At 46.7% G+C, this 25,944-nt stretch overlaps 1 protein-coding gene across 2 annotated transcripts; it reads right to left on the reverse strand.

The window, feature by feature from the left end:
- Positions 1–21,967: 21,967 nt before the first annotated feature.
- OTX2 (orthodenticle homeobox 2) lies at positions 21,968–25,710 on the reverse strand. Of its 2 annotated transcripts, none has more exons than XM_077769361.1 (3): positions 25,614–25,710; positions 24,471–24,622; positions 21,968–22,588 (listed from the first exon to the last, which is right to left on the reverse strand). In XM_077769361.1, exons 1-3 carry the CDS (start codon positions 25,708–25,710, stop codon positions 21,968–21,970), a joined length of 870 nt encoding a protein of 289 aa, XP_077625487.1. The 2 variants fall into 2 exon arrangements, with proteins under 2 accessions (XP_077625487.1, XP_077625477.1); XM_077769351.1 differs by having other exon boundaries at positions 24,471–24,646.
- Between the last annotated feature and the right edge of the window lie 234 nt (positions 25,711–25,944).

Raw genomic sequence — 25,944 nt, forward strand, 5'->3', positions numbered from 1 at the left:
GAAGATACATACTAGGTTAGGGTTGACACTGTTGTTTGCTCTAATTTGAATCAGTTGAAGTAGATGGAGGGTAGTGGGTTTTATGCCCCTTGCCACGTATCACTCACTGATCCAGGAAGATGGAGACGCTGCCCACTTTGCCATCACTCGACAACTGCAGGCATGGGTCCCTTCATGCCCCTCAATATGGTAACATCACAATGTGGCTCTTTCTGTTGGGGACAGCAACAGGATTTCTTCCAATTGCTCAAACTCATAGGTACACGTTTAGATTCCTCCAAATATTCTTTCTCCATCTTCTGTTGGAAGCTCAACAGCTTCTTACCTGTTGCAGGCTCTAATGCTGACAAGTTTCTCCTCCTCCTCCCTCCCCTTTATTATACTCCTTCACCATGTACCCTTTGCCACTGATTTTGTGCCATTTCTGCGCACATGACAACTCTTCCCATCTGGCTGACTTCTATCTCTGATCATGCCAACCTCTTCAAAAAGGGAAAGACTCTGTCCTTTCTAGAACATGGATTCCTAATCTGAAGTTCACAGGACCAGTACCCACATATACATATACAAGGTGTTTGTGCAGAAAATTCTGGGGGAGGGGGCCATGAGCTTAGATGGAAGGAAAAAAATCACACCTTTAATTGTACTCACCTCTTACAGAAATGTAGCGTTTTCTACCATTACAAAGATAGCCAACAAACTTCATTATCTTAAGCAATACCGGTGACTTTGTCTTGAGTAGAGAGAGATCACAGATATTTTCATCATATTTCAGTAGTAGCAAAGATCTCAAAATATTGTCTAGGCCCATCAAAACTTCAGAATTAAAGTCATTATTAGTCTCATTGCCAGATCTTATTTTTAAGGCATTAAAAAAGAAAGGCACAGGGGGCGCCTGACTGACTGTTGGTAGAACACACAACTCGGTGTCAGGGTCTGAGTTCCAGCCCCACCTTAGGCACAGAGATTATATAATAAGGAAAACTTGAAAGAAGGAAGGAAGGAAGGAAGGAAGGAAGGAAGGAAGGAAGGAAAGAACCTATTACTATATCACAACTTTTTTTTTTAGTATTTTGATAACCATACTTCAACTAATTGGTTTCCTTTGCAATTCTGTTGTTTTTAATGCATTTAAAAATGTTCTGGGGTTGTCTGGCTGGCTCGGTCAGAAGAGCCTGAGATTCCTGATATCACGGTTGTGAGGTCAAGCCCCAGGCTGGGCATAGAGCCTACTTAAAAATAAAAAGCCCTTCAGTCTCTGACACCACAGGACATGTGCTATGTCGCCTCCTACCTGCTGACGCCCTCTAGTCCAGTGCCTCTCCCCAGTGCCAAGGACATCAGGAAGACTCTGGACAGCATGGGCACTGGGGCAGATGATGGCCTGCTTGACAAGGTCATCCGTGAGCTGACTAGAAAAAGCCATGAAGACGCCATGGCCCAGGGTATTGGGAAGTTGGCCAGTGTGCCTGCTGGTGGGGCTGTGGCTGTCCGCGCCACCCCAGGGTCTGCAGCTCCGGGTGCTGGTTCTACCCCAGCTGTAGCAGAGGGAAGAAAGATGAGAAGAAAGAGTTAGAGGAGTTGGACAATGACATGGGATTTGACTTGTTCCATTATAACCCTGCTCTCCTGCAAATAAAACCCTTGTTATATACATACATACATACTTTTAAAAATGTTCTGAGGAGTCTATAAATATCACCATACTGCAAAAGGTATCCAAAGCACAGAAAGGGATTAGGATCCCTGCCCTGGAGGGATCTTCTAAATGCAGTGGGGTTTCCCTCCAGGGCAGGGATATATATTTGTTTATATATATATTTTTTATAGTACATATAACTGGGGGCGCTTGGCTGGCTCAGTCAGAAGAGCATGCGACTCTTGGTCTCGAGGTCGTGAGTTTGAGCCCCACATTGGATGTAGAGATAACTTAAATAAATAAAACCTTTTTAAAAATAGAGTGCTATAATTGGTGAATGCTCTAGAAAGAAGACACACTTAGCAGAACCATAGAGCAAGGCTATTCTTCCAGCAACAGAAAAATGGGTAAGAGCATGGGCTGAATCCAAGAGTCAGGTTTCAAATCTCAACTCTCGTTTCCTGGAGTTGCAGCATTGGGTCTATCCTCAAAACCCTGTGTATACGTACTTACCTAAGATAAAACATAGGTTGTAAAATTTAAATGAAATTCCATATCTAAGTGATTAGCAAGTGCCTGGTACATAGTCAATATTTGGTAGATAAATAATAGTTATCATTAATAATAGTCAATTATTATCTTAGATGATAGCATTATTAGTACTATTATCGATTATTAACATTAATTATTAATATAGTTATGGTTTATCATAATGACTATGATCCCTTGTTACAGCATTCTAATTCATTTTAGTTATCATTGAACATCAACGACTATGATCCCCTGTGACGTCCCCCTCCATTCCATCATGACCTTTTTTTGTCTCAAAACGTTCATCATTAAAAGTCTTCCGCAAAAGAGTGATAATGAAAAATCCATTCAATTCAACTAACATTAAGGAACAACTGTGTGTGCTGTGCTCTGTACTGGGTGCTGAGACTGTCAGAAGGTGAAGGCTTGGCTGGCCCCCTGCCCTGGGTAGCTCGTGGTCTAGCTGGAATGACAATCCTGTAAACAGTTATAACTTAGACTAAGTGCTAAACATTAGTCCTAGCAAAGTGCTGTGAGAACCTGGTAGACAGAGGGATTAGCTGGCCAAGGAGGCAGCAGCTGAGCTGGAAGTCTTCACAGAGATGGTGATATTTGAGCTGTTTGGAAGGACGAGTCATGGTTTAGGGAGGCAGCAAAGGTATGACGTGAGTCAAAGCCCAAGTCGGAGAAGTGCCAAGGAATGCCAAGCACAACAGTTTTGCCAGAATGTAGGGTGCAGGGTGAGGAGTGAATTGAGATGAAGCTAAAAAGGCATTTAGCACCTGGGCCAGGCCAAGTGTTGTAGAGACTTGCAGCTCAAAATATGGTCCCAGGACCTGCAGCATCTTCATTGCCTGAGACGTTGTTAGAAATGCAAATTCTTGGGCCTCGCCCCCAGGCTGACTAGATAAAAATCTGCATTGTGAAAACCCCGGGTGATTTGTATTCGAGTTAAAGTTTGAAAAGCACTGTGGTAGAACCAGGTAGAAGCCTGGTAAAGGCCAGGCTAACCTGTTAAGCCTTTATCCTGTGGCCCTTATATGTTATAGATCTGATTTCTAGAAACTAAACTTAATAGGTGGATGAACAGACTAGAAGGTGGAGAGGAGAAAGCAGGATGAGTAGATAAGAGACCAAAGTAAGGGCTCTGTCAAGGTAGAGAGGATACAAAACAGACAGATAAATGCCCTCTGGCCTTGCCTTTGGTTGCTAGAGTCATCATTACCTGTCAACAATTTCTCTGTATTAAGCACCTGCTGTATTCCAAGTCCTGGACCGGGAACTGGGAGGACAAAAATAAGTTTAAAGTGAAATTCCCTGAAAATTTCATCCTATAGAGTGAGATGACAGACACATGAAAAGTCAAAAAATACACAGGGGAGTGTAGATGTGTTACACATATGATATGTACACATACATATATATGAACATGATGGTGGCCAATTGCCACCTCTCCCTGGCTCCTGCTGTAATCTATGATAAAGTGATTAGTGGTCATCTTCTGGAGGTGAAGCTGGGAATATGGAGACAGGAACTTATCCCAGTTTCATGGTTGTGCCCAATGAATCTGAGACTGGAAGGGATGGCTAATCGGGGCTTAAAGCATCGTCATACCAGCCATTAGCTTGAGGGGAGGCAGTTTTTCCCTGACAATGCAATCACTCGCCTCGTGCTTGGAATGTTCAAACATAGATAATATTTTGTATCTAGCAATGCTATTTCTGTAACAAAGAAAATAATAAATAGTTCTGCAATGTACTTTTTTCTCTCCCCCTTAATATTATAATTAGTTTGTTAGATGTTTGGTGTAAATTTAATGGCTTCATGGACAGGAAGCACTTAATAGTATCTAATAAGTATTAGTGATTATTCCAAGCATATTAACCATTTTATTTCTTATCAGAATGCCTATCTCTGCTTGTCAAATGAAAGACCATTACCTGCAAGAAAACCCCCATTTTGATCAATATTGTATCGTAAAGTACACTGGGATTTTCTTTCCTACTGGTGTAGGCAACAAAATCATGTCTTAGAGTATCCACAACACCATGAGTTTTACAGCAGAAAAGTGTCAGAAGGAGCTCCACAGCCATTCAGCCTGAGGAAACGTTCTCTACTCTTCCTCCCTGACCCAGAGGGGTAGAAGAATGGATGAGCAGGAACTTGGCTACAAACCTACCAATCTCTAGATATACAACCATCACCTCTCTGTTTCCCCCCCACACCTCTGCACCAATCTCTGTCTCTCTCTCTCTCTATGGTTCACACACACACACACACACACACACACACACACGGGCGTGTCTCCTTCAGGAATTTCCTCACAGGAGTCAACTGTAAACAAGGCCAGCCTCATAGCTGACACAGTAGCAATACGGACTTTCACACTAAAGAATAAATATAATCTCACTGTATTATTTTTTTGATGTTTATTTAGTTTCGAGAAAGACAGAGCATGAGCAGAAGAGAGGCAGAGAGAGAGGTAGAATCCAAAGCAGGCTCCAGGTTCTGAGTGGTCAGCACAGAGCCCCACACAGGCCTTGAACTCATGAACCACAAGGTCATGAACTGAGTGAAGGGTGCTTAATTGACCAAGCCACCCAGGTGCCCCTAATCTCACTGTATTATCAAAGGAAATATAAATGTGTGCATAGAAAGCCATTTTGTAATGAATTGATCATTTAATTTCATTGTGACAGAACAAGGTGTTGGGAGCCCTGGATACTGACGGGTCAAGAATGTCAACACAAATCACACCATTTTGAGAAAGATTTGGAAACAGTGTGGGGACTCCCTCTCAGAAAAAGCTGCGGAAGCTCCATGTACCACAGACGCAGCTTTCCAATGTCTGCAGCAAGTCTGATTGCTTAAAGACCCATATATTCACTTTTTTCTCCATAGGAGGATTATTTCTAGTAGGATTAACACCAGACCATAAGAAAGAAAACAGGGGCACCTGGCTGGCTCAGTCAGAAGAGCATTTGACTCTTGATCTCGGGGTTGTGAGTTCGAGCCCCCACGATGGGTGTAGAGATCACTTAAATAAATAAATCCTTCTAAAAAAATAAATACTTCTAAAAAGAAAACAAAAACAAAACCCTAGTTTCTTTTTTGTTTTTTTAAGTTTATTTATTTTGAGAGAGACAGCATGAGCAGGGGAGGAGCAGAGAGAGAGGTGGACAGAGGATCCAAAGCAAGCTCGGTGCTGACAGCAGAGAGCTCAAGGAGGGGCCTCGAACTTACAAACCATGAGATCATGATTTGAGCGGAAATCAGATGCTTAACTGACTGAGCCACCCAGGCACCCCACAACCAGCTGGTGTCTAAGTTTACCTAGCCGGTGAGAACTTGGGGCGCTCACCTGGCATATAACTCACTACTTACAAAATGATGTTTCCTTGTGGTTTTAAATTATAAAAGACCACCACAGAGATTAAATATCGCCAATATTTTTACTAAGTCAGCTCACTTCTGATGAATCAAGGACCTAATGGAGACCACTGAGGTTTAAGTTGAGACCTAACAACAGTACTTGTTCTATTCTAAATAGAATAATGCCCTTTGCCATTCTGCTTCTGTCCCTACCACCCCACCCTCCACTTCAAGACCACGGCCATCCCCTGGTCCTGACAAAGACAGAGTGGGAGAAAGGTGGTGAGCTGCGGATGGACTGCCAAGTTCATGCCAGCTGTAAAAAGGGAAATATTAAAGCCACAGCAGTCTTTTTGCGAACCCATTGATGCCAGGCGTTGGGAGAAGAAAATCTGCATTGGCAGGCTTTGTTATTTTTTAACTTGACCCTGACAATACCTGCTGGGCTACCTGTGCTTTCTGCCAAAGAAGTGTCAGATGAGGGAGGAAGTTTGCACACCTGGTGAATTCAACATCACAATACCATTTGGAGGGAGGAAAGAGAAAGAAAGGCACCTACAGAAAAGAACAGAGCCAAGAAATAGAAACTGGGGAGGAGGAGGAAGAGTAATGAAACAAACAATTTGGAGGAATTCTTGTGTGACATTTTCCAGGATCATATTACACCACAGGGACAGTAATAATGAACTATTATAGTAGCCTTGGAGTGTGAGAATACACCACTCTGGGTTTGAATTTTTGTACCTGGAGCTCAAAAGGAAACTCTGCACCAGCCACTATGTCTGCCTGAGATTTTGATGCCCCGTTTGGCTGGGCCGCTACTCTGCAGAGTTTCCAACCGCATGTAATTAAACATTGAATGGTCTCTTAATGGGCTGTCCTTTCCAAAAAGGCCTTTCTTTAATTTGCAATCAGTACGTCTGTAGAAAACACTAGATGATTGCTTTGGCCTATCCAGGGGACACTTCGGCCATTCCATTCACAGCCCTGTTTATCAAGGAGTCAGTTTGACAGAGGCAATTGGCCGGGGTGAAGGAGGGGTGAGTTTCAAAGACGTTCAAGCCTAAGCCAAGCCTGTTAGCAGCAACTGTCACACAACAAGGCCAGGACACAGGACACCATATGGAGCTCCTGTAGCCACGGGCCCTGGGACCCACATAGGTTCTCAATGCAGAGCAGCTCGTGTGCTCTAACCTCCCTCCGCACGCCCAGGGCTCCCAGGGGGGCCTGAGCCTGGAGCATCACAAACTACATGTATTCATTGGAACATCTGGATTCTGTTCAAACGTGGTTTGAAAATATGTGTTTTCATCCCTTAGAGTATCAACAAACATTAAGCTTCTAGTGTCCCTTGCATTTCCATACATCCTTAAACGCACCAGCATTTCCCTTCAGACTCAGAAGCTTCCGCTCCCTTCAGGACCACCCAGCAGAAGGGCCTCCTGTCACCATGAATGTGAGCTCCACGGAGCTGAAACTTTGCGTGCCTGGTACACAAAAGACCCTCAAATAGTCACTGAATGAATAGATACACCTTCCGATGGTCCTGGGTTTCCTAAGTCCTAATGAAAGTTTAAGTGGAAGCTTAATTTTGTAAGCTTGACACCTCAGAATCTTTTCCTATAGCCATGCTAATATCCATTTTAATGTTTATTTATTTTTGGGAGAGAGAGGGAGAGAGAGTGGGGGAGGGGCAGAGAGAGAGGGAGGTAGAATCAGAAGCAGGCTCCAGGCTCTGAGCTGTCTGCACAGCCCGACACGGGGATCGAACTCATGAACCGTGAGATCATGACCTGAGCCAAAGTTCGGACACATAACCGACTGAGCCACCCAGGCGCCCCTCTAATATCCATTTTAATATCTCTGGGGCCAGAAAAATATTATAGTTTTATTATTCATATAATTGTTAGTAATGCAGTTCATGACTGCTCTTCAGAGAAATTTACAGCAGGCATGAGAAGCTACAATGTGCTTGGTTATTCTTTCACTCTCCCGAAGAGGTCAAAGCTGAAGGCAAACATGGACTCTTATTAATATAACTACATCTCCTCTTGGAACAAATGCAAATCTATATGAACCTACAAAAGTCCCTTTGGCAATAATACCATTAGTGTCATAACTGTCAAGAGGAATTGAAAAATAAGAGTGGTGTTTAATAAGCATACGGTAAGTACATTATAGGTGGGAATTCTCACCTAACAGGTCACCTACTCATGAATCGAGCTGTTGGCTGATGCTGGACAGTTCCTGAGGCTTAATTCCAAGGCTTCCTTCCTGCCTTCCTTCCTTCCCTGGCTTTAAATGTTCCAGACTGGTGATTCTGTCACTTCCCTTGAGTGACTCTTCCACAAGCATTTGAGAGCTCATCACTGAGAGATCTCTTGTTTTCCTACTTTTATTCCAAATTAGCCCCCTCGGATGACCCTGGGCACTTCTGATGGCCCTGGACAATTTCAGACCCTTACAGGTGGCTGTCAGGTCCCTGCTCCATTGCAGACATCACAGAGGAGATCCGGCCTCCCTGTCCATGCCCTCAGAGATGTTTTGGGTTTGCATTCTTAAACAAATTGCTTGCACAGACCTGGGTGCTGAAGAAGTGTGGAAGCTGATGACTAAAGCTTTGCTCTTTGCAAATGTGGTCCATTTTGCCTATTCAGGCTTTCTTGAGATACCAGCCCCGCTAGACACTTACTTCTTGTTGTCTCTGTAATTCTTTAGAGAATTGCTGTGTTCCGTAAATTCATTTGAACAAATTCATTACCCTGTTCTCTTCTCCTTTTTCCATTACCCTTACGAGTTGATTTGCATAAAGTTGTTTTTTTTGTTCCCCATTATTCTCTTCTCTTTTTAAACCACGGGCCCAATTTACAAGGTCTTTATTATTTTATTACCAAACAATTTTTACCACACTTTTCTTGTTAAATGTCGGTGTTGAGGGAATTTGTGAAATGTGTTGGCAGCCCTGTTTAAGCCACATTTAAAAGGAAAATTTTTTTTAAAAGGAAATTAAAACCATGTTTTGACAGCATTTTTGGAGATGAGGAGGCAATAAACATCGCCCACAGGCTGAATTAACCTGCAGTATGTGGGACTAAAGGTGCTCATATCATTCTAAACAACACTGAGAGCAGATTGGGGTTCAGAGCACTTGGAGCTGGGAAAACACTACTTGCAATATTGGATAAACATTTCAAATCTTACCTGGAGAGGACTAGAAGTGTGATTTAAAGCTAGCAGTGTGGGGGCGCTGGGGTACCTCAGCCGGTTAAGCAGTTAAGCATCCGACTTCGGCTCAGGTCGTGGTCTCCTGGTTTGTGAGTTTGCGCCCCACGTCAGGCTCTCTGCTGTCAGCGCAGAGCCCGCTCTGGAACCTCTGTCTCCTTCTTTGTGTCCGTCCACAGCTTGTGCATGTGTGCTCTCTCTGAAAAATAAATATTTACAAGATTCAAAACAAAGAGTTAAAGGTAGCAGTGTGGGGGCATCTGCGTGGCTCAGTCAGTTAAGCGGTGGACTCCAGCTCAGGTCAAGACCTCATGTCTTGGGAACTGGAGCCCCGGTGGCCGTGGCCTTGGTGGGTCTCCGCTGTCAGCATGGAGCCTGCCTCGGATCCTCTGTCTCCCACTCTCTCTGGCCTTCCCCCTCTTGGGATCTCCCTCTCTCTCTAAAAAATAAATAAACACTAAAAAAATTTTTTTAATAAAATAAAGATAGCAGTGTGGTTTGTTTTGTTACACTTTGACCCTCTTGTCAAGTTTGTCTTTGCTCTTCCTTCCTTTTTGCTGAATACATGCGCAGATTTCAAAATCCTTATGGCTTCTTGGACTGTTGAACAAAATCAGCGGCTCTTTGTGACAAAGGCAAACACAACACAAGATGAATTTAATGTAGTTATGCTACATCTATAATTGATACATGTTATACAATATTACATGATCACTCTTGTATTCTTCCTGTATCTGTGTTCCCGTCCTTTTGGTAGAGTGAGTACAGCCAGAGTTAGTTCATCGAGGCTTCTGACTCTGACTCAGTTTTGCTGGCCAGCGACTACTACCACGACAGTGACCATAATGGTAGTAACAGTAACAGGGAACAAGGATTGAGGCACCTACTACCTAGCAGACACTGAGCTAAGGGCTTTAGTCCTCATAACAATTGGGGAAGTCAAAACTATTATTTTTTCCCACTTTACAGATAAGGACAGTAAGGCTCAGAAGGGTTGGAAAATCTTCACAAGGAAAAAGATCTACTTCATTATAGAGGAGCTTGGATTCAAAACCAGACAATCGAACTTCAAAGCCTACATGCTCCACCACTACCATTAACTACTCCCCTGGTGGAACCAGGGGTCAACTTCTCAAATAACAACAACAACAAAAAATGTACTGACTTAACGTTTCCTAAGACACCTGGAAGTTACATCTACTTATTAAATACCGTTGTATGAGGGTTTCTACGACATTATGAGAACCAGAGTCATAGGCAAAAACCAAATACCTCTCACTCACACCACCACTACCACAACCCAATTTGTATATGACATTGAGGTGAAATTAGCCAAAGCTCAGAAAAAGCTCAAGATATTCAGAAAAAGATAAGCAGGATGAGACCAGGCTGCACTTCCATGAGGGAAGCTACTGGTTTCTGCTGGCACTAAATCCACTCGAATTATCGATGAAACCCACACATGTAAAAGTTCTAGACCTAAGGTAAAAAACTGACCTCTGGAAAGCAGCAAAATTGTCCGTGGGGATAGATCTTTGAAAGGCTGATCAAATCACCTGGTCCCATGTCCTGTTGGTCTGCGATATATGCAAATCATTTCAATATGGGAGACTGATCCTACCTTCATCACTGCCATCGTGAAGATGTGGTGGGACTAGACCGAGAGAATACGGGCCTGGTCTCCTCTGTCCAGGCTCTAGACTCTATCCAGTCCACCTCTCATGAAGCATGACACATACTAAGAACAGACAGTCCTGAAATTGGGATCTCCTCCAAATATCTAAACATTTTGTTTTGCCTCTTGTCTGACCAGGCAAACGTTGTTGATGTTATTATTATTTTTTTAAATATTTTTATTTATTTCTAGGAGAGAGAGAGACAGCATGAGCAGGGGAGGGTCAGAGAGAGAGGGAGACACAGACTCTGAAACAGGCTCCAGGCTCTGAGCTGGCAGTCAGCACAGAGCCCGACGCAGGGCTCGAACCCATGAACCGCGAGATCATGACCTAAGCGAAAGTCGGACGCTTAACCGACTAAGCCACCCAGGCACCCCCTGTTGATGTTATCTTTGAACTTTATACCGTCAAGACACTGGAGCCAAGGCCAGTCTTAAGCAGTAACAAGACTCACTGTTTATTCCGTGCCTTATTTCCCCACAATCCCTTTAAAAATATCTTCCAATGTTACAAAATACACCACTGTTATCAGTCAGTGACTTTTTATCTTAAGGGGTGTCCTTTTACCGATTGTATAAAACGCTCTCATCCTGCGATTAGCAATTATGACTTGAATTTGTTTATTTAGTGTATCATTTTGGGGAGAAGATACCAAACAATGGAGTAGGGCTGGCAGATACCGGTTAATTAAAAAGCTAGGTCAGCAAACAAAGGGTCTAGGAAGGAAGTTATAGAACAGCATAGTGGGATGTCTCTGTGACACTGTTTGCTGACCGACTAAAATTCTGCATAGGTCAGGTTGATTTTTGATCTTGGCCAAGGAGCTTATTGCTAAAAATACCTAAAATAATTTGTGTCTACTTTTACCATCAATGACCCACTTCCGACACATGGACCTTGAACAACATATTATTAAAATAGCTACAGTATTTTGTTTTTTTTTTTTTAATCTGTCGATCCTCTCCAGAGCCATCTAACAAAATCAAATAGAATGATTACAACTAGGATACTGGAGTAGCAGAGGCAGAATGATTCCACCAAACAGTAAAGGCGCATTTCTATGACTTTAGGGTAGAGCTGAGCACCCTGGGATATGAACCTAAAACTGTTCTCTCTAGATATTTGAAAAGTGCAAATAGTTAATAGTTGCCCTGCGGGTCACTTAGCGTGGTCTCCCTCTGGGCATCAACTGCTTTCCTTCACCACTACCCCCCTTTCTTTATTCTCCACTGTTCTCCACCNGATATGGAATGAGAACATGGCGATCTGTACTGACCTTCCAGATTACAAAAATAAAGCCACTTTCAAAACAATAAAAGCAATTCTAGATAGTACTTCGCCTTTTATTTTTTATATGTGCATTTTCCTTCCACTGTTTGGCAAAAAAAACCATTTATTCCCAGAGATGCTTTTTCTAGTCATAGTCACAGTGATGTTGTTTAAAGTTTATTGGGCAGGGAAAACACAGTTACCTTTTCAACCTTTCTAATTTGTATTGGATTCTAAGCTCCCACATCTTGGCCCTCGGGCATTTTCCTTGATAAAGCCCTCCTACCTTCCAGTCCAACAAAGACCAAAGACTTTGGATATGAAATTTTAAAGTAACCACTGGAGAAGAGGCTTCAATTGTATTGGCCCAACTGGCAATCTGTGGAAGGCCACATGAATTGCTCAGAGATAACGCCCTGCCTTTCACCTTGCGGTCACCAGTTTGAGTCAAGCAGAGATTAACGGTGTCTAAGGGTTGTTATCATCTGGTGATGGCTTGGGAGCTGATATGAAATAAATTGCTAGTATCTTGCGTCTACTTGCCTGAGGTTGCTCAGTTCAGGCTATTTTAGGGACCAGATCCAAATCTTAGCTGCAATGGTTACTCTAAATGGAAGCCTCTGTGCAAAGATCAAATGCTAAATAAACCCATAGATTATGCCTCCTCTTGCACTAATGGAAGATATCCCCTTAGACAAGGTTGGAAGTAAGCTGGGGAGTTGTGGGTGGGGGGAAATGGGCAAGATCTGCTATTCTGAAGACAGGCCTCTGAGTATTTAATTTAAATTCTACCCTGGGTCCCCTACAGGTGATTATACCATCTGACCTTGAATTCCTCACCTGGATGGTATAACCATGCCCTCCTTCTGATTCAGTCGGAAGGTCCCACCTCCCTTATCTATTATTCGATCCACCTTTGACAATCATTAAACTTTAAGGAAAAGGGAAAACCTTTCAACAGAAAAATGTGGGAACCTAGGCATGATTACTAAATTTATGTTTGTGCACAAGGAGAAAGAGATTCAACTCATACCAAATTTTCTAAAGTTTTAAATCAGAGCCAGATAATATTTTGCTGTTATTACTGTCAATTGCCTTGTTTTGGTTAAAGAGGCTTGCGGCACCGGGGTGGCTCAGTCGCTTAAGCATTTTGGTTTTGGTTCAGGTCATGATCTCATGGTTCTTGAGTTCAAGCCCTGCATTGGGCTCTGTACTGACAGCGCAGAGCCTGCTTGGGATTCTGTGTCTCCCTCTCTCTCCGCCACCTCCCCACACACGCTCTTTCTCTCAAAAATTAAATAAACATTTTTTTTTAAAAAGAGGGGTTTATTTTGGTCTGAGTCATTAAAATATTTGCTTAAATTCTCTACATTACATTTCATGTGTAGATAATATCAAAAATAAGTCTTAATTACTTCATTTGTTATTTTACAATGTGTTATACATAACCTCATGGCCAATAATTCAAGTTGGGCCTAACTTGATAAAATTTAAAAATAAAAGGGAATTTTTTAGATTCCTTTGTTTAAAAAAATAAAAGTTTCAAAATATTAGGGGTAGATCTAAATTTCACTGGGCCGCCATCTTGTCCAGCTTTTATAAGAACTACATGTGTCTATCCCCAAGTTCATCCTTCTTTCACAATATATGAATCATAAAAACCAATGACTCTTAATTTGGAGTGGTTACAGCACATTTTTTGTAAATTTAACAAAAGCTATGGATCTGTCCAGAAAAATTACACTGAACACAGACCAAAAAAAATTATTTTTCTATACAATTGAGGGAATTTACCCATCTTCTAAAATCTATCCATGTACAACCATCCTCAAAGGGAAGTGTGAACCACAGGTTAAGAATTCCTAAAGGGGCATCTGGGTGGCTCAGTAGGTTAAGTGACAGACTTCAGCTCAGATCATGATCTCCCTGTTCCTGAGCTGGAGCCCCACATCAGGCTCTCTGCTCTCAGCGCACAGAGCACATTTTGGATCCTCTGTGTCCCTCTCTGTCTGCCCCTCTTCTGCTCACGAGCTCTCTCTCTCTCAAAACCAAAAAAACATTGAAAAAAAAAAAAGATTCCTGTAAAAGATACCAGCTCAGGCACCTCTTAATAAAAGTGTGTATTATATACTCCATACCTTTAGCTATGCATATGAAGGAAAGGGGGCAAAAAGGAGGAAGAAAAAGGAAACAAGGAAGTAATGTGTTAATCTAAAACGGTCAGGAATCAAGATTATTGGTTTAATCAACTCAATTATTTGTTCTTGAAAATGGAGACTGTATGTTTGTATCACTATCCCCCCTCCCCCATCTCAAGATCAGAGGGTCTTTTCTGTGGTCAGTTTTAAGACTAAATCAGGCTATGATTTTTGGTAGAGAACTAATAAATAGACTGAGTTCTTGTTAGCCTTCTAAAGCTTCAAAGTGGCCAATTTAGACTAAAATTAAAAATAGAATCAACTTAATCGGCGAGAAGAGCTACTGAGAAGTACATTTCAATTAGAGGCTCGCATCAATTTAAAATGTATAATATTGGGGCGCCTGGGTGGCTTAGTCGGTTAAGCGTCCGACTTTCGCTTAGGTCATGATCTCGCGGTTCGTGGGTTCGAGCCCCGCGTCGGGCCCTGTGCTGACTGCCAGCTCAGAGCCTGGAGCCTGTTTCGGTCTGTGACTCCCTCTCTCTCTGACCCTCCCCTGCTCACGCTGTCTCTCTCTCTCCTAGAAATAAATAAAAATATTTAAAAAAAAATAAAATGTATAATATTAATGTGACTCTTCATTCCAAAATTACCTAATTTCATTTTTGGATGTGTGCGTGCATGCGTGTGTGTGTAAAAATCTCCAAAATATCTGCCTCCAGTATGAAAAAATTCCTTAGCACGGTCTAGCACTAAGAATGAATAGCTGAAAATGTGGAGCCAAACATGACTCAAAGGCTGTCAAACTTGCATGGGTCCACGGGCAAGAAGGACCTGGGAAAAGCTTATATGTATGTGCACCTTCAGGGTTCCGAACTCGAACTCGGTGTTCATTTCAGGACACTCGTTACCAGTCTTCTGAACCTACCTTTCAGCTCCCGCGGGTCAGGCCGGGCCGGGCCTCCAGGTGGAACCGGAAGCCATCACGGCCGGCGCCCAGGCCTCGGGACCCGGACGGGCGCACCGCGCCAGGCCCCAGGACGGCGCCCAGCCCCTGGGCACTGGGGTCCAAGCCCAGGCCCGGCCCGGGAGGCAGCGGGCTCTCTAAGGACAAGCGTGTCTCAGTTCCCGCGTCTTTTCGCCACGAGGAGCTGGAAGGAGGAAGTGGGGACTTCGCCGCGCGCCGGGCGTGGGGCGCCCACATCGTCCCGGACGCGGGGCGTTGTGGCCTCCCGCGTCGTTACACCCCCACGCACCACCCCGACCTTCCGGGAGACTGCGGAAGCGGCTGAAGGTGGAGCAGGAAGACCGCGGGGCTCCCGCTTCCGAGAGCGGCGACACTGTGCCGGGGCCCGAGCCTTCTCAGTCTTCACGGGGGATCCAGCGACCGCGGGTTCGAGGCCCGCAGCCGTCGGAGGTACGAGTTCGGGGTCGTGGTCCCGCTGTCCCCGGCAGCTGGCCGGAAGCGGCCTCTGGGCTATGCGAGTGAGCCTCTCTGCGCTCCCCAGCACTCCCTCTGCTCGCCGGGTCACCTTAGCGGGGGCCGAGGGAGGTGGGCGCCGCCCGGGCTGGGAAGGCCCAGCTTTCGCAACCCTCCGCTGCGTTTGCCGAGTTGGGGCGGGTGAAGGGCAGGAGCACTCTGCTCCTGCACCGCTTTCCCTTAAAACCTGGGACCCCGCTTGTCTGGTGCGGCAGCCGCTGCCGGGGCATCCTCAGCGCCGTCGACTGCGAGCAGCCAGGCCCGAAGGCTTCCGCGCCGCCGGCAGGAGCGCCCGGCGAGCTCGTCGGGGCGGCCCGGCAGCGGCCTCAGGGACTCTGCGCCGGGGCGGGGAAGCGCCGGGGTCCCGCGGGGAGGCCCCGGACTTCNTTAGAGGCAGGGAGGAGGGGCAGTGGCCCGCGACCCGCCCCTCTTTCGTCTGGAGGTGACCTTATGCCGACCGGCAAGATTCCCCCTCCCCTTTCCAAAACTCTACGCGTTTGTTAAATCCGGTTAAATGAAGAACACCGAAGTCCCCCTCTACTGTCGGGAAGAACGCCTCTACTTAAGAGCATCGCAGCTAAAATGTGGTTTGGCTGTAAGCTGATAATCAAGTAGCTGTGGTCAGACACCCACTCCAGAACATCGCTATTCAGGGACCATGTTGTCACACACAACGTCCATTAGGCCCCAGTAATCCGCCATCAACGCATTTTAGAGCCATTTGAATGTTAAGGAGATTTTTATTAATGGCCCATGAGCCTAAAATGTGACTATTGGTTCTTGGAACAGATTTTAACAACTAGGGGCCGGGATGAGTGATTTTCAGGTTGCAGTGTGGCCGCAGGCCTCTGGAGACTCCAGTTGGGAGCCTGGGGGCAGGGCCTAAGGGAGAGCCTTCGCCCCAAAGCTGACCCTAAGGGCGCTTTCAGGCCTTTACCTGGGGAACCGAGGGTGGAGGTCAGCAGACCTGCAGGGTGCAGTAAAGTGCTGCTTCTGTGTTTCCCCAGGGCCGCATTTGCGGGTCTCCACATGGACAGTTCAAAGGGGTAAAAATCAGCACTGGTATAGCTGCTGGAACCTGGCATCTTATTTTTAAAAGACACCCTCGGCTGGAAGTGTTGCCTAGTAAGAAACGTTTAATCCAAAGGCCCCCTTCCCACCTCCACAGTAGGCAAGCTAAGGCGAGGACACAGGGAGAGGGTGGCTGAGGATTCTGGTTCTTGGACACTTTTTTTCCCCTTCTGGGGCTGAAACGGAAGTCAGTTCAAACTTTGGCCACTTACCATTATATATTTGCTGTGGGATTCGTTTTTGTTTTCTTTGTTGTCGTTTTTCCACCCCCAAATACCATGTTTCCTTCCATTAAGAATGGAAGGTAAAGAGTGGGGGAGATTAAGGAATAAAAGTGAGTCATGGACCTCATGCTGTTCGACTTTCCCTTTAGGAGAAAAACAAAATTTGGAGTCGCCCCTCTCCCCCAGTGATAGCCAGGCGTCTTGGGCACCTGCAGTTATCTTTGACCGAATGGGTTGGGCTTGGTAGGGCTCCTTTATTTGAATTTGCTTATTTGTTTGTTTGCAGTCGACAGCAGTTTGATTTTTAAATATAAAACACACTGCTTGCAAGAGAGGAAGTCTGACAGAATTCCCTTTAGAATTGGGGAGGATGCCTGCCTTGCTTCTGGGAGCTGCCGAATAGTAGAAGGTCTTTCAAACGCATGCCTGCTTACTTCTCCTCTCCAGCCACTTCTGCAGACAGAAGCGTCCTCCAGCTGGCCAACCGGTTCCGCTTCCTTCGAATTGCCTCCATTAGAAAAACTGTCCTTTCCAAATAGTGCCTAAATTTTGTTTTAATCGGGTTAAAAACAAAAACCCGCGTAGGCTTTCAAGGCCTCATATTGCTATTAACAGGCAGTTTGGAAGAGATGCTCCAAGCAATTCTATACAATGTGTCTCAATACACCGGAGCACTATGGTTTCACATGTAATGTTAATTCTGTCCGAGACAAATCCCATAATCTGTGCAGTTTCAGAGCCTAATGGTGAAAGACATCGGGGTGGGTTTTGTTTGGGGTTTTGCTCTCTCCATCCCAGGGGCTCCCTGTCTTTCCTATCGTGCTAACCCAAGGGCGGAAATTGGGGCGGCTGGGGAATCAGGTCTCTTCCGGGCACGCTGCGTTTACAGGGCGCTACCCGTTGAGGAGAGAAAAAGAGGTGTGTGGAAGGCACTGGTCACAGATCTGGGCATGCAGATGCGCGACTGGGGCTTGGACCCTTCTGTGGCAGAAAGGGAAAGAGCTGTCCTTCCTAAAGCTTTCCAAGGAAGGCAAGAAGCAGGCTGAGGTCATGGCTCAGTCGGGCCCTGTATCTTCCCATTTAGGTTGTTTTCTACGACGTCAGCTTCCATTTGTGTGGGATGCGCCCGGCTCCTGCCCGACTCCTTTGTTTTTCTCTTTTGCATGATTAAAACATGTCTCTGTATGCAGTAAACCACCACCTAACACTGGCACGCCTGGTTTTGGGTTACAGCTTTTCCCCGGTAACAACAGCGAGGTTTCCACCCGGTGTTAGATGCGGGTTCAAACTTGTGCTGTACGTGCCAGGTCTGGCTGCCCGATCACCCGCTTCTGGTTAAGCGGGGGCGGGCACAGTTCTTCGGCCGCTGCCCTGCAGGTAACTAGAACCGGCTTCCTGGCGCTGTCCCGGACGCGTAAGGCACCGCTTCCCCATTCCAGACCTGGCTTCCGGCCTTCGGGGCCGTTCAGGGCTGCGCCCAGGTCCAAAAAGGAAAAGACCGGGCACTCGGTTAAAAAACGAAACGTCGAGGGGTAGGAGAAAAGGGATGAGGCTCCCCGCTGAAAGCCTCAGCTCGGAGCCCAGGACCCCGAGGGAGGGCGGAACACACGAGCACGACTTCTCAGCCCCGCCAGCCCCGAAGCACCTGGCTCTCCGGGGAGATCTGAGGGCCCGAAGCAGGCCCAGCTGGGCTCCCTGTCGGCGCCAAGGACGCCCCGCGGCGGGAGCCCCCGCTGTGGCTGCGGCGGCGGCCTCCCCCTCGCTGCCGGGAGGAGACCCCAGCCTTCTGCGGCGCTTCCTCCCGGGNGAGCCAGAGGCCGTAGGCCCCGCCGGGCGCGCTTTCCCTCCCTGGGCCCATCTCCTGGGCCTGGCCGCTCCTTGGGTCTCGGTTTTCGTTCCTTCCCGCGCAAGGTGCTCACCTCCTGGCCGGACCACACACACACACTCGCCCCCGACCCCCGCAACTCGGCGGGGCTGTGCTGTCACCCCGGCGACGCGCGCCCCTGAGGCCCGCGGCTGACCCAGGAGAGACATCAGGGCTCGCGGAGGCCGCGCTCTCGGGGCGCTCAAGGCGCGCAGGCCCCGCGGGGGCCCTCGGCCCCCGGGGCTGGGGCGCGGCCGGATCCCGCGGGGCCTGAACCCTTAGCCGAGCGGGGTGGGCTGCGGCTCCGCGGAGGTGCTGGCTTCGGACCTGAGCCGGAGGCAGGGCCCAGGGAGCCAGGCCTGCAGGGCTGTGAGTGGGGCCCAGAGGGCGGCACCAGCTTGGAGAACGGACTTGGGCCTCGGCCCCAACTCGGGCTCTGAGGGTTGGAGATGCGAGTGCTTTCCCGGGCTAACTCCGACGCGCAGACAAGATTTGGAAAACACAGCTCTGGGAAATCGCGGTGGGTTGAGCCGAGAACCCAGGCCGCTCTCCCGTGCCGCCCCTGCCCACACCTTGGCGCTCAGTTTCCGCAGTCCCGCCCAGGGCCTCCCGGGGCCCTGCACCTTCCGCCCTGGCTGTGCGTGGCTGGGTAGGGGGAAGCTTGGGAGAGGTGAGACTAAGGGAACCTAGTGGGAGTTGAGGAAACTGACCATTATCTAAAACTCGTAAATTTCGGTAGCCGGAACTTTATTGACTTGATTGAATTTCTTTTCTTATCTGTGAAGGTTAGAAACACTCCCAAGGTGAAATACAAAGGGCCAAGAATCTTTGTGGGGAAGATAAAGGATTGGGGCAACAGATCTTTGTGAAGCAGACTACCCCACCCGACCTCTGCCTCCCCCCCCACCCCCCATTGCCAATATGCAGTTGAAGTAGCTCCCTGACGCCTTTGGAGGGTGACGTCATTTCAGTACAAGTGTCGCCATGACTGGGCTTAACTTTATTAAACCCGGTCTTGAGTAGGAGTGGTGATCAGAACTCTCTGGCCGTCTTTAAAGCGGCGCTTGCTCCCCGCCCTCCTTTCCCTCCCTTCGTTGCCTTCGGTCCGGGGGAATTCATTTCTACTTTGCCATCAATTCAAAGGGATTTAACTCCGTGGTCTGTTAAACGAAGTTGTGCAAAGGTGATGGAAAAATTAGCTTCAGAAGATGCTCAACGCCTTTTTCTGACCTCCTCCGTGTTTCTAGTATTGGGAGAGAAACCTAACTGCATTATTTGCTGAGCAATGCCCTGTTTGCCACTGCTATTTTTAATGAGAGGGGGTCTTTCCTGATCCTTTGTGGGGCATTCTGAAAACTGAAAGCAGTGAAATTACTTTCGATCTGCTTTACTGTTGCATGAGAAAAGCTGGGAGAGTGAGACCCAGAAGCTGGAAAATTATAAAGCAAAGAGTCTCTCTTAGGCCTCTATTTCACTTCAGTGTAAACTACTGTAGGGTAAATATCAATGGGCGCTGGAAAATCTTGCCATCAAGTTTTGCCTCAGTTGCTTATTGTAAACTATTGCATTTCCTTTAGCAGTAGAACAAAACCAATTTACTTATTAGGCAAGATTACATAGGGTTCAAGAGAGCATGCACAGCCAGGGACAGAAAAATTAGCCAGAAAACAAAATGGTTGTAATTGCTAAAGTTCTTTTAAAAAGTTACAATCAAGAGTCACTTAATTTTGGTGAAATTTAAGAACATAAAGAGTTTAAAATTAAATACTGCTTTTGCCCAAGGAGCACCATGACCATTGGCCCATTTGTCTTTTCTGGTTTACAAAATGCAGGTATAAGGAGAAGGGACCGATTTTCTTTTCTCCAGCACTTTCTTTAAACAAAACAAAAACAAAACTGACCAGGGTGCCTTATGTTCAACTACTGAAATTATAGGTTTTAAAACTTTTCTGGAACTCTTTTGTTCAGAAATCATTTCTGCCTGAACTGCTTTCAGATTCTGATTACATTCCCTCTCATGTTCACCTCAGATTTTTTTGGAAGTTAAAAAAAAAATCCCCTTAATCAAATGAGAGAATAAAAACAAGGAATTTTTGTCATTCCCATTTTCTCCGAGGTACTACAGTTCTTCCTTTCTCACTAAAAAAATGAACTATGTTAAAATGTACCAGTAAAGTGTCTAAGAAATCACTATGGTGTGCGGCAAGGAGAGCAAGATCATAAGGATTGTTAGGCTCTCCATAGTCTATTCCAGAGCAGTCCTGATGGAAGTCACACAAAGTTGACATACCACGGTCACTCGTATCTACTGCATCCATTGATAAAACCAAAAATGCTTTCTAAGGAGAGTTTACTGATTTCCTCCCTGACCTAAATAAAATATGTTTAGGGAAGGAGAGGCTGAATGTGGGCTTTTCATCCATAAACAGTGGCATAAAATTAAACTGGACCCAATATTGTGCTAGAACCATTTTAATATAATTATACATATCTGCCAAATCCAGGAAGAAAAGGTTTATGCATATATAACTTTTCCAGTTAACATCTGCAAGCATAAACGACAATGATCTCGGTCTATAAATTCATCAGGGTCAGAGCAATTGACCAATGTCTCTTTACTGCCAGGCTTACCAACAGTAAATTACAGATGAATTCGTGTCCTTCCGCTTCTCTTCTCTCACTCTCCTTGTCCAGAAACATTTTGTTGTCAAGTTTCAGTGCCGCTCACCTCCAGCCAAAGGTAATCTTTTTAGATAAGTACTCAGTTGCTCTGAATTTGCTTATAATTATAACCTATTTAATCACAGAAGAACCCCTGCAGAGGCGGAGTTCAAGGTTGCATACAATAACAGGAGATCACAGTTTTGAAGTCTAGCACAGATTAAAAACCACAGATGTACCATTTATATAAGACACACACTGATTGTCTCTTAAACTACATATTGACTCCTTATGAACATTATTTTTTAAATAAAGTAGTGCATCTAGGACAATCAGTCGCACAATTCACACAGCCCTGAAAAGTTTTTCAGTGCCAACTACCAGTTGGTCATGAAACGTGAGTGAGCTTGAGACACTGTTCATTCCTAAGATTCAACCACGGATTGGCTAAAACATTGGAACACCTCTGCTTAAGAAGGCTATGTCCTTCCCTCCTTTCCCTCACAATTTAGTTTTTTTTTTTTTTTTGGTGGCGTTTGGTTGCCCATGGCTAGAATGCTTTTGATCACTTTGCAAATCAGGAAAACCAATGATCTAAAACTATGCCAGGATCTTAAGTAGACTGGTTTGTCCATTTCAGGTTGCTGGTTGGTGGGCCCCTCTAAGGCCCTTCATTTTTCCTTCTATGCCTCCGGGAACATTGATCAGAAGATGAGTCTGAGCATCATCCCATCTAACTCTTTTAACCAATGCCTGGCTAAAACTGGAATGTCCAGCCCAGTACATTTAAAAATCACCCACAAAAAGGTTCTACAGATCTTCACAAAACCTGGAATTTCCACGAGGATGTCTGATCTTTATAATCCAAGCAGTCAGCATTGAAGTTAAGCTTCCAGGAGGCAGTTTGGTCCTTATAATCCAAACAATCAGTGGTTGAGTTAAAACCCAAGCTTGAGGCTCCATATCCCTGGGTGGAAAGAGAAGCTGGGGACTGATTGAGGTGGCTGGTGACTGCATTGGTACCCATGGGGCTGAGTGTGGCCCCTGGTCCAGGAAGCTGGTGATGCATAGGGGTCAAATAAGATCCACAGTCCATGCCCCCAAAGTAGGAAGTTGAGCCAGCATATCCTTGACTATAACCTGAAGCCTGAGTATAGGTCATGGGGTAGGACCTCTGCATGCAGGAAGAGGAGGTGGACAAGGGGTCTGACAGTGGGGAGATGGACGCTGGGCTCCAGATAGACACAGGAGCACTGCTGCTGGAAATGGCCGGGACTGAGGTGCTAGAGGGGGGAGTGAATTGGCCACTTGTTCCACTCTCTGAACTCACTTCCCGAGCTGGAGAGGTCTTCTTTTTGGCAGGTCTCACTTTGTTTTGACCTCCATTCTGTTGCTGCTGCTGCTGTTGGCGGCACTTAGCTCGTCGATTCTTAAACCATACCTTGAAAGGGAAAGAAATTTCTTTAACGTGGTTTCAAGGACAAGAACGGCTCCCAGATTATAAAGCTTATAAAGCTGCCCTCCACGGACAGATGAGCTAAGCAGACAATCTCTCCTGTCACCGAAAACCTATTATATGGTGCCGTTATATATAGCCCTGGTTTTGAAAGAAAGTGAGGAGGCTGTCTAGAAGCACTGGACTCCTAGCCCAGAATAATAAATCATATGGCTAAAAATTCTCCCTCCCATTTTCCTATCTTGTATTTCACCTCAAATACACACATCCACATAGACCCTGCAGTATCGTGGAACACTTACGGTGGAATACAATGCTTCTATGTCTTTTGGAGCAAAGCACAAGAGAAGTGAGGGATGACAATTCTGTCGTGACTTGCCAACAAGAACAGCCTAAATTCAAAGTTGACAGTCCATCTTCTAGGGAATAACTTTTAACATGAAGGTCGGTTCCATCACTCTACTTTTTCTTTTCTTCCTTCTCTCCTAAAAAGGCTCACTTACAAACAAGGGCTCCAGGGAGAAGTGTTCCCGTTGAAGGAAGTCTGAAAGCCACTATTTGCTGAAACCTTCTTTATGGCAAGTGGAATGTCTTGTACGTACTCAGCTTTGAGCTTGAGAACAGACTTCTCTGCTCCTCTCAGGTCTGATACTAGAGTCTTTGCCTTCAGGGTAGTGCTATTCAGTACACAGCTTCAGTTCCCTATGCCGTGTTCACTGGCTTGTCAAGGTAAACCTCTGCCTGCAACTGTGAACACTCTCTTTACCAGTCCCGTTCATGGGCTGCAGTGAAGGGGGGGGCGGGGGGGCTAGCAAAGAAACCACCACCCTCTTTCAAGAGAAAATTACAGGCATTTTCTGAGCAACAAGTCCTCCATGGTCTTCTCGAATGCCCACTACATACAGGTGGGTTAGCGGTGCCACCAAAGCTGAGCATATCACCACCAACCATTCAGAGCCATTTACTTTCTTAAAGTGAAGACTTGAGTTCAAGCCTCCCAAGTGCTAAAACTTCTCCCACCTTACTTTGAAAAGTGTCTTGCCTGGTTTGCAGTTCACACTGATAGGTCCTGGCTACAGGGGAGTCCCAAGGGTGTGTGTGTGTTTAGGTGCTAAACATTCTGTCCAGGGAACTCTACGTGGGGCTTGCGTTTCAGGAAATTTGGAGTTTACTCTCCCTCTCCAGCTTAATTAAGGTCAAGTTAAGGGGAGGGGAGGATGTCACTGAGGATGTTGCGTTGATATTTTATCTGCTAAGTGGCTCAGAGCTAGCAAATTCTGTTCAGTCCCTAAGAGGTCAAAGAAAACACTCTTATTGTGTAATTTCTTTGATGAGAGCACCAGCTGCTTCTACAGCCTGGCTCTACCACCAAACTGACATGTGACCTTGAGCAAGTCATTTACTCCATTTCTTCACCTGTAAAAATATTGGGGCTATCCAGGAGCTAAGCTTCTTTCATCTCTAAAAGTAGGTGAGAATGGGGTAGGATTTCCACATGGGGAAAGGAAAGTATTAAAATATTAAGTGACTGCCCTTGAAATCTGCCAAGACGAGGCCTCTGTTGGCTGGGGACCCAAGAGCTCTAGGACTGGGCTGCATCACTGCAGCCAGTCTTACCTTACAGCCTAGGCCCGGAGACTCGTGCTTATAGGATGGGGTGGGGGTACAGAAAGAGGCAAGGCGAGTAATCGGGCACAAGGAGCCTTAGGAGAAGAGTGTACTGGCCTCCAACTGAGGGCTGTTTCAAGCCTTCCTTTGGGGCTTTCTTAAGACCTGGGACTCTCCCGGGGTCCTCAACATACGCTGTGCTCAGGGGAGGAGGGGCACTCACGGCCGGGAAGGACGGTTCTATCTACGTCTGCCCTACCTGCACCCTGGACTCGGGCAAGTTGATTTTCAGCGCCACCTCCTCCCGCATGAAGATGTCTGGGTACCGGGTCTTAGCAAATAGAGCTTCCAGCACGTCTAGCTGCGCCCGTGTGAACGTCGTCCTCTCCCGGCGTTGTTTCCGGGGAGTGGCTGCGGGACAAGAAGCCCAGGGCCCTTTAGGGTGGGGGAGCAGTTTCTCAGTCATAGGGGTCTCTGCCGGCGCTCCAACTGCCCCGACCCCCACTCCCGGCACTTCCCTTGTCCTCCCAGCCCTTCCACCCAGAGCCCAGAGGTGTTCTCCCCACCCCCTCCCCGGACTCGGCTCCCCAGGCCAACACTGTCCCTTCCAGGGGAGCCCTCCCCTCTTCGCCTGGCGTCGGAGATAGCTCCAGCCAGAGTGACCCTTCCATAGCTAACAGATGAAATAAAAGGAAGCCAAGAATCCTAAAACCCCACAAAAGCAACCCTTAAACCACAACACAAACAAAAAAATCCACTCGGTGAAGTCAAAGGATCCCCGAGGACCCGCAGCTTGGATTGATGGGGCGACATCTTGATCCTGCTCGAGATCTTGGTTTTAAGAGCCTTTGTTCCTCCATCTTTAAAATGGGGGCATATTTCCTACTTCTACGAGGATTTTAAAAAACAGATCTGAGCGGAAAGGAAAGCACCCGTACCCAGGGTAAATCACACATCTAGGGATTAGAGGCATGAGGCCTGGAGGTCACAGGGAAAGGGAAAGCCCCAGGAGAGGCCCGGAGAATTTACGAGGAGAAACCCAGTGTCTCGAAGAGGGCCTTTCGAGGAACTGGGCTTCAAGATAGGGGCGGAGGCAGTAACCGCCCTCGAGGGGCTCCGAAGTGTGTCCCCCAGTCCCTCCCATTAAGAATAAATGGGTGTGAGTTTCCGCAAGTGTTGCAGGATCCACCTACTCCCTCCAGCCCCTATCCTCCCCTCCGGCCGGTAAATGCCCTGTGGCCCTGAGCTGCTTCTCAGAGAGAAAGCCCAGTGGGTACCTCGCCTGCAGCTGGGGCAGGAGCAGCGAGACCACCCGCCCCAGAGCCCCCGGGGAAAGGGCGTCACAACCCGGAGGGGCGGGCCTGGGGAAAAGGTGAGGCAGGAGTGCCGGAGGCTCACTTACCCGGGTAGCCCACCGAGGGGTGCAGCAAGTCCATGCCTGAAGTGGTCAGACTCAGTCCATTGACTGCGTAAGGCGGTTGCTTAAGATAAGACATCATGCTAAGGTTGTTTGGAGGCGCAAAATTGGCCCAAATAGGGGGGACCCAGCCAGAAGGTCTCGCTTCGCTGGGGGTGGACAGACTCAGGGTCCTTAGTGTGTGGGTTTGGAGAGGTTGAACTGTGGGCAAAGCAAACAAACAAACAGAGGTGCTGGTTTACTGCTTCGCAGGCAGCAGCTCTACCACGTTCCACCACTAACTTAGAAAGAGCCTGGGCTATGCGAGGTAGAGGCT

The sequence above is a fragment of the Crocuta crocuta genome, unplaced genomic scaffold (assembly GCF_008692635.1).
Source record: "Crocuta crocuta isolate KB4526 unplaced genomic scaffold, BGI_CrCroc_1.0 scaffold10, whole genome shotgun sequence".
Taxonomy (NCBI): domain Eukaryota; kingdom Metazoa; phylum Chordata; class Mammalia; order Carnivora; family Hyaenidae; genus Crocuta; species Crocuta crocuta.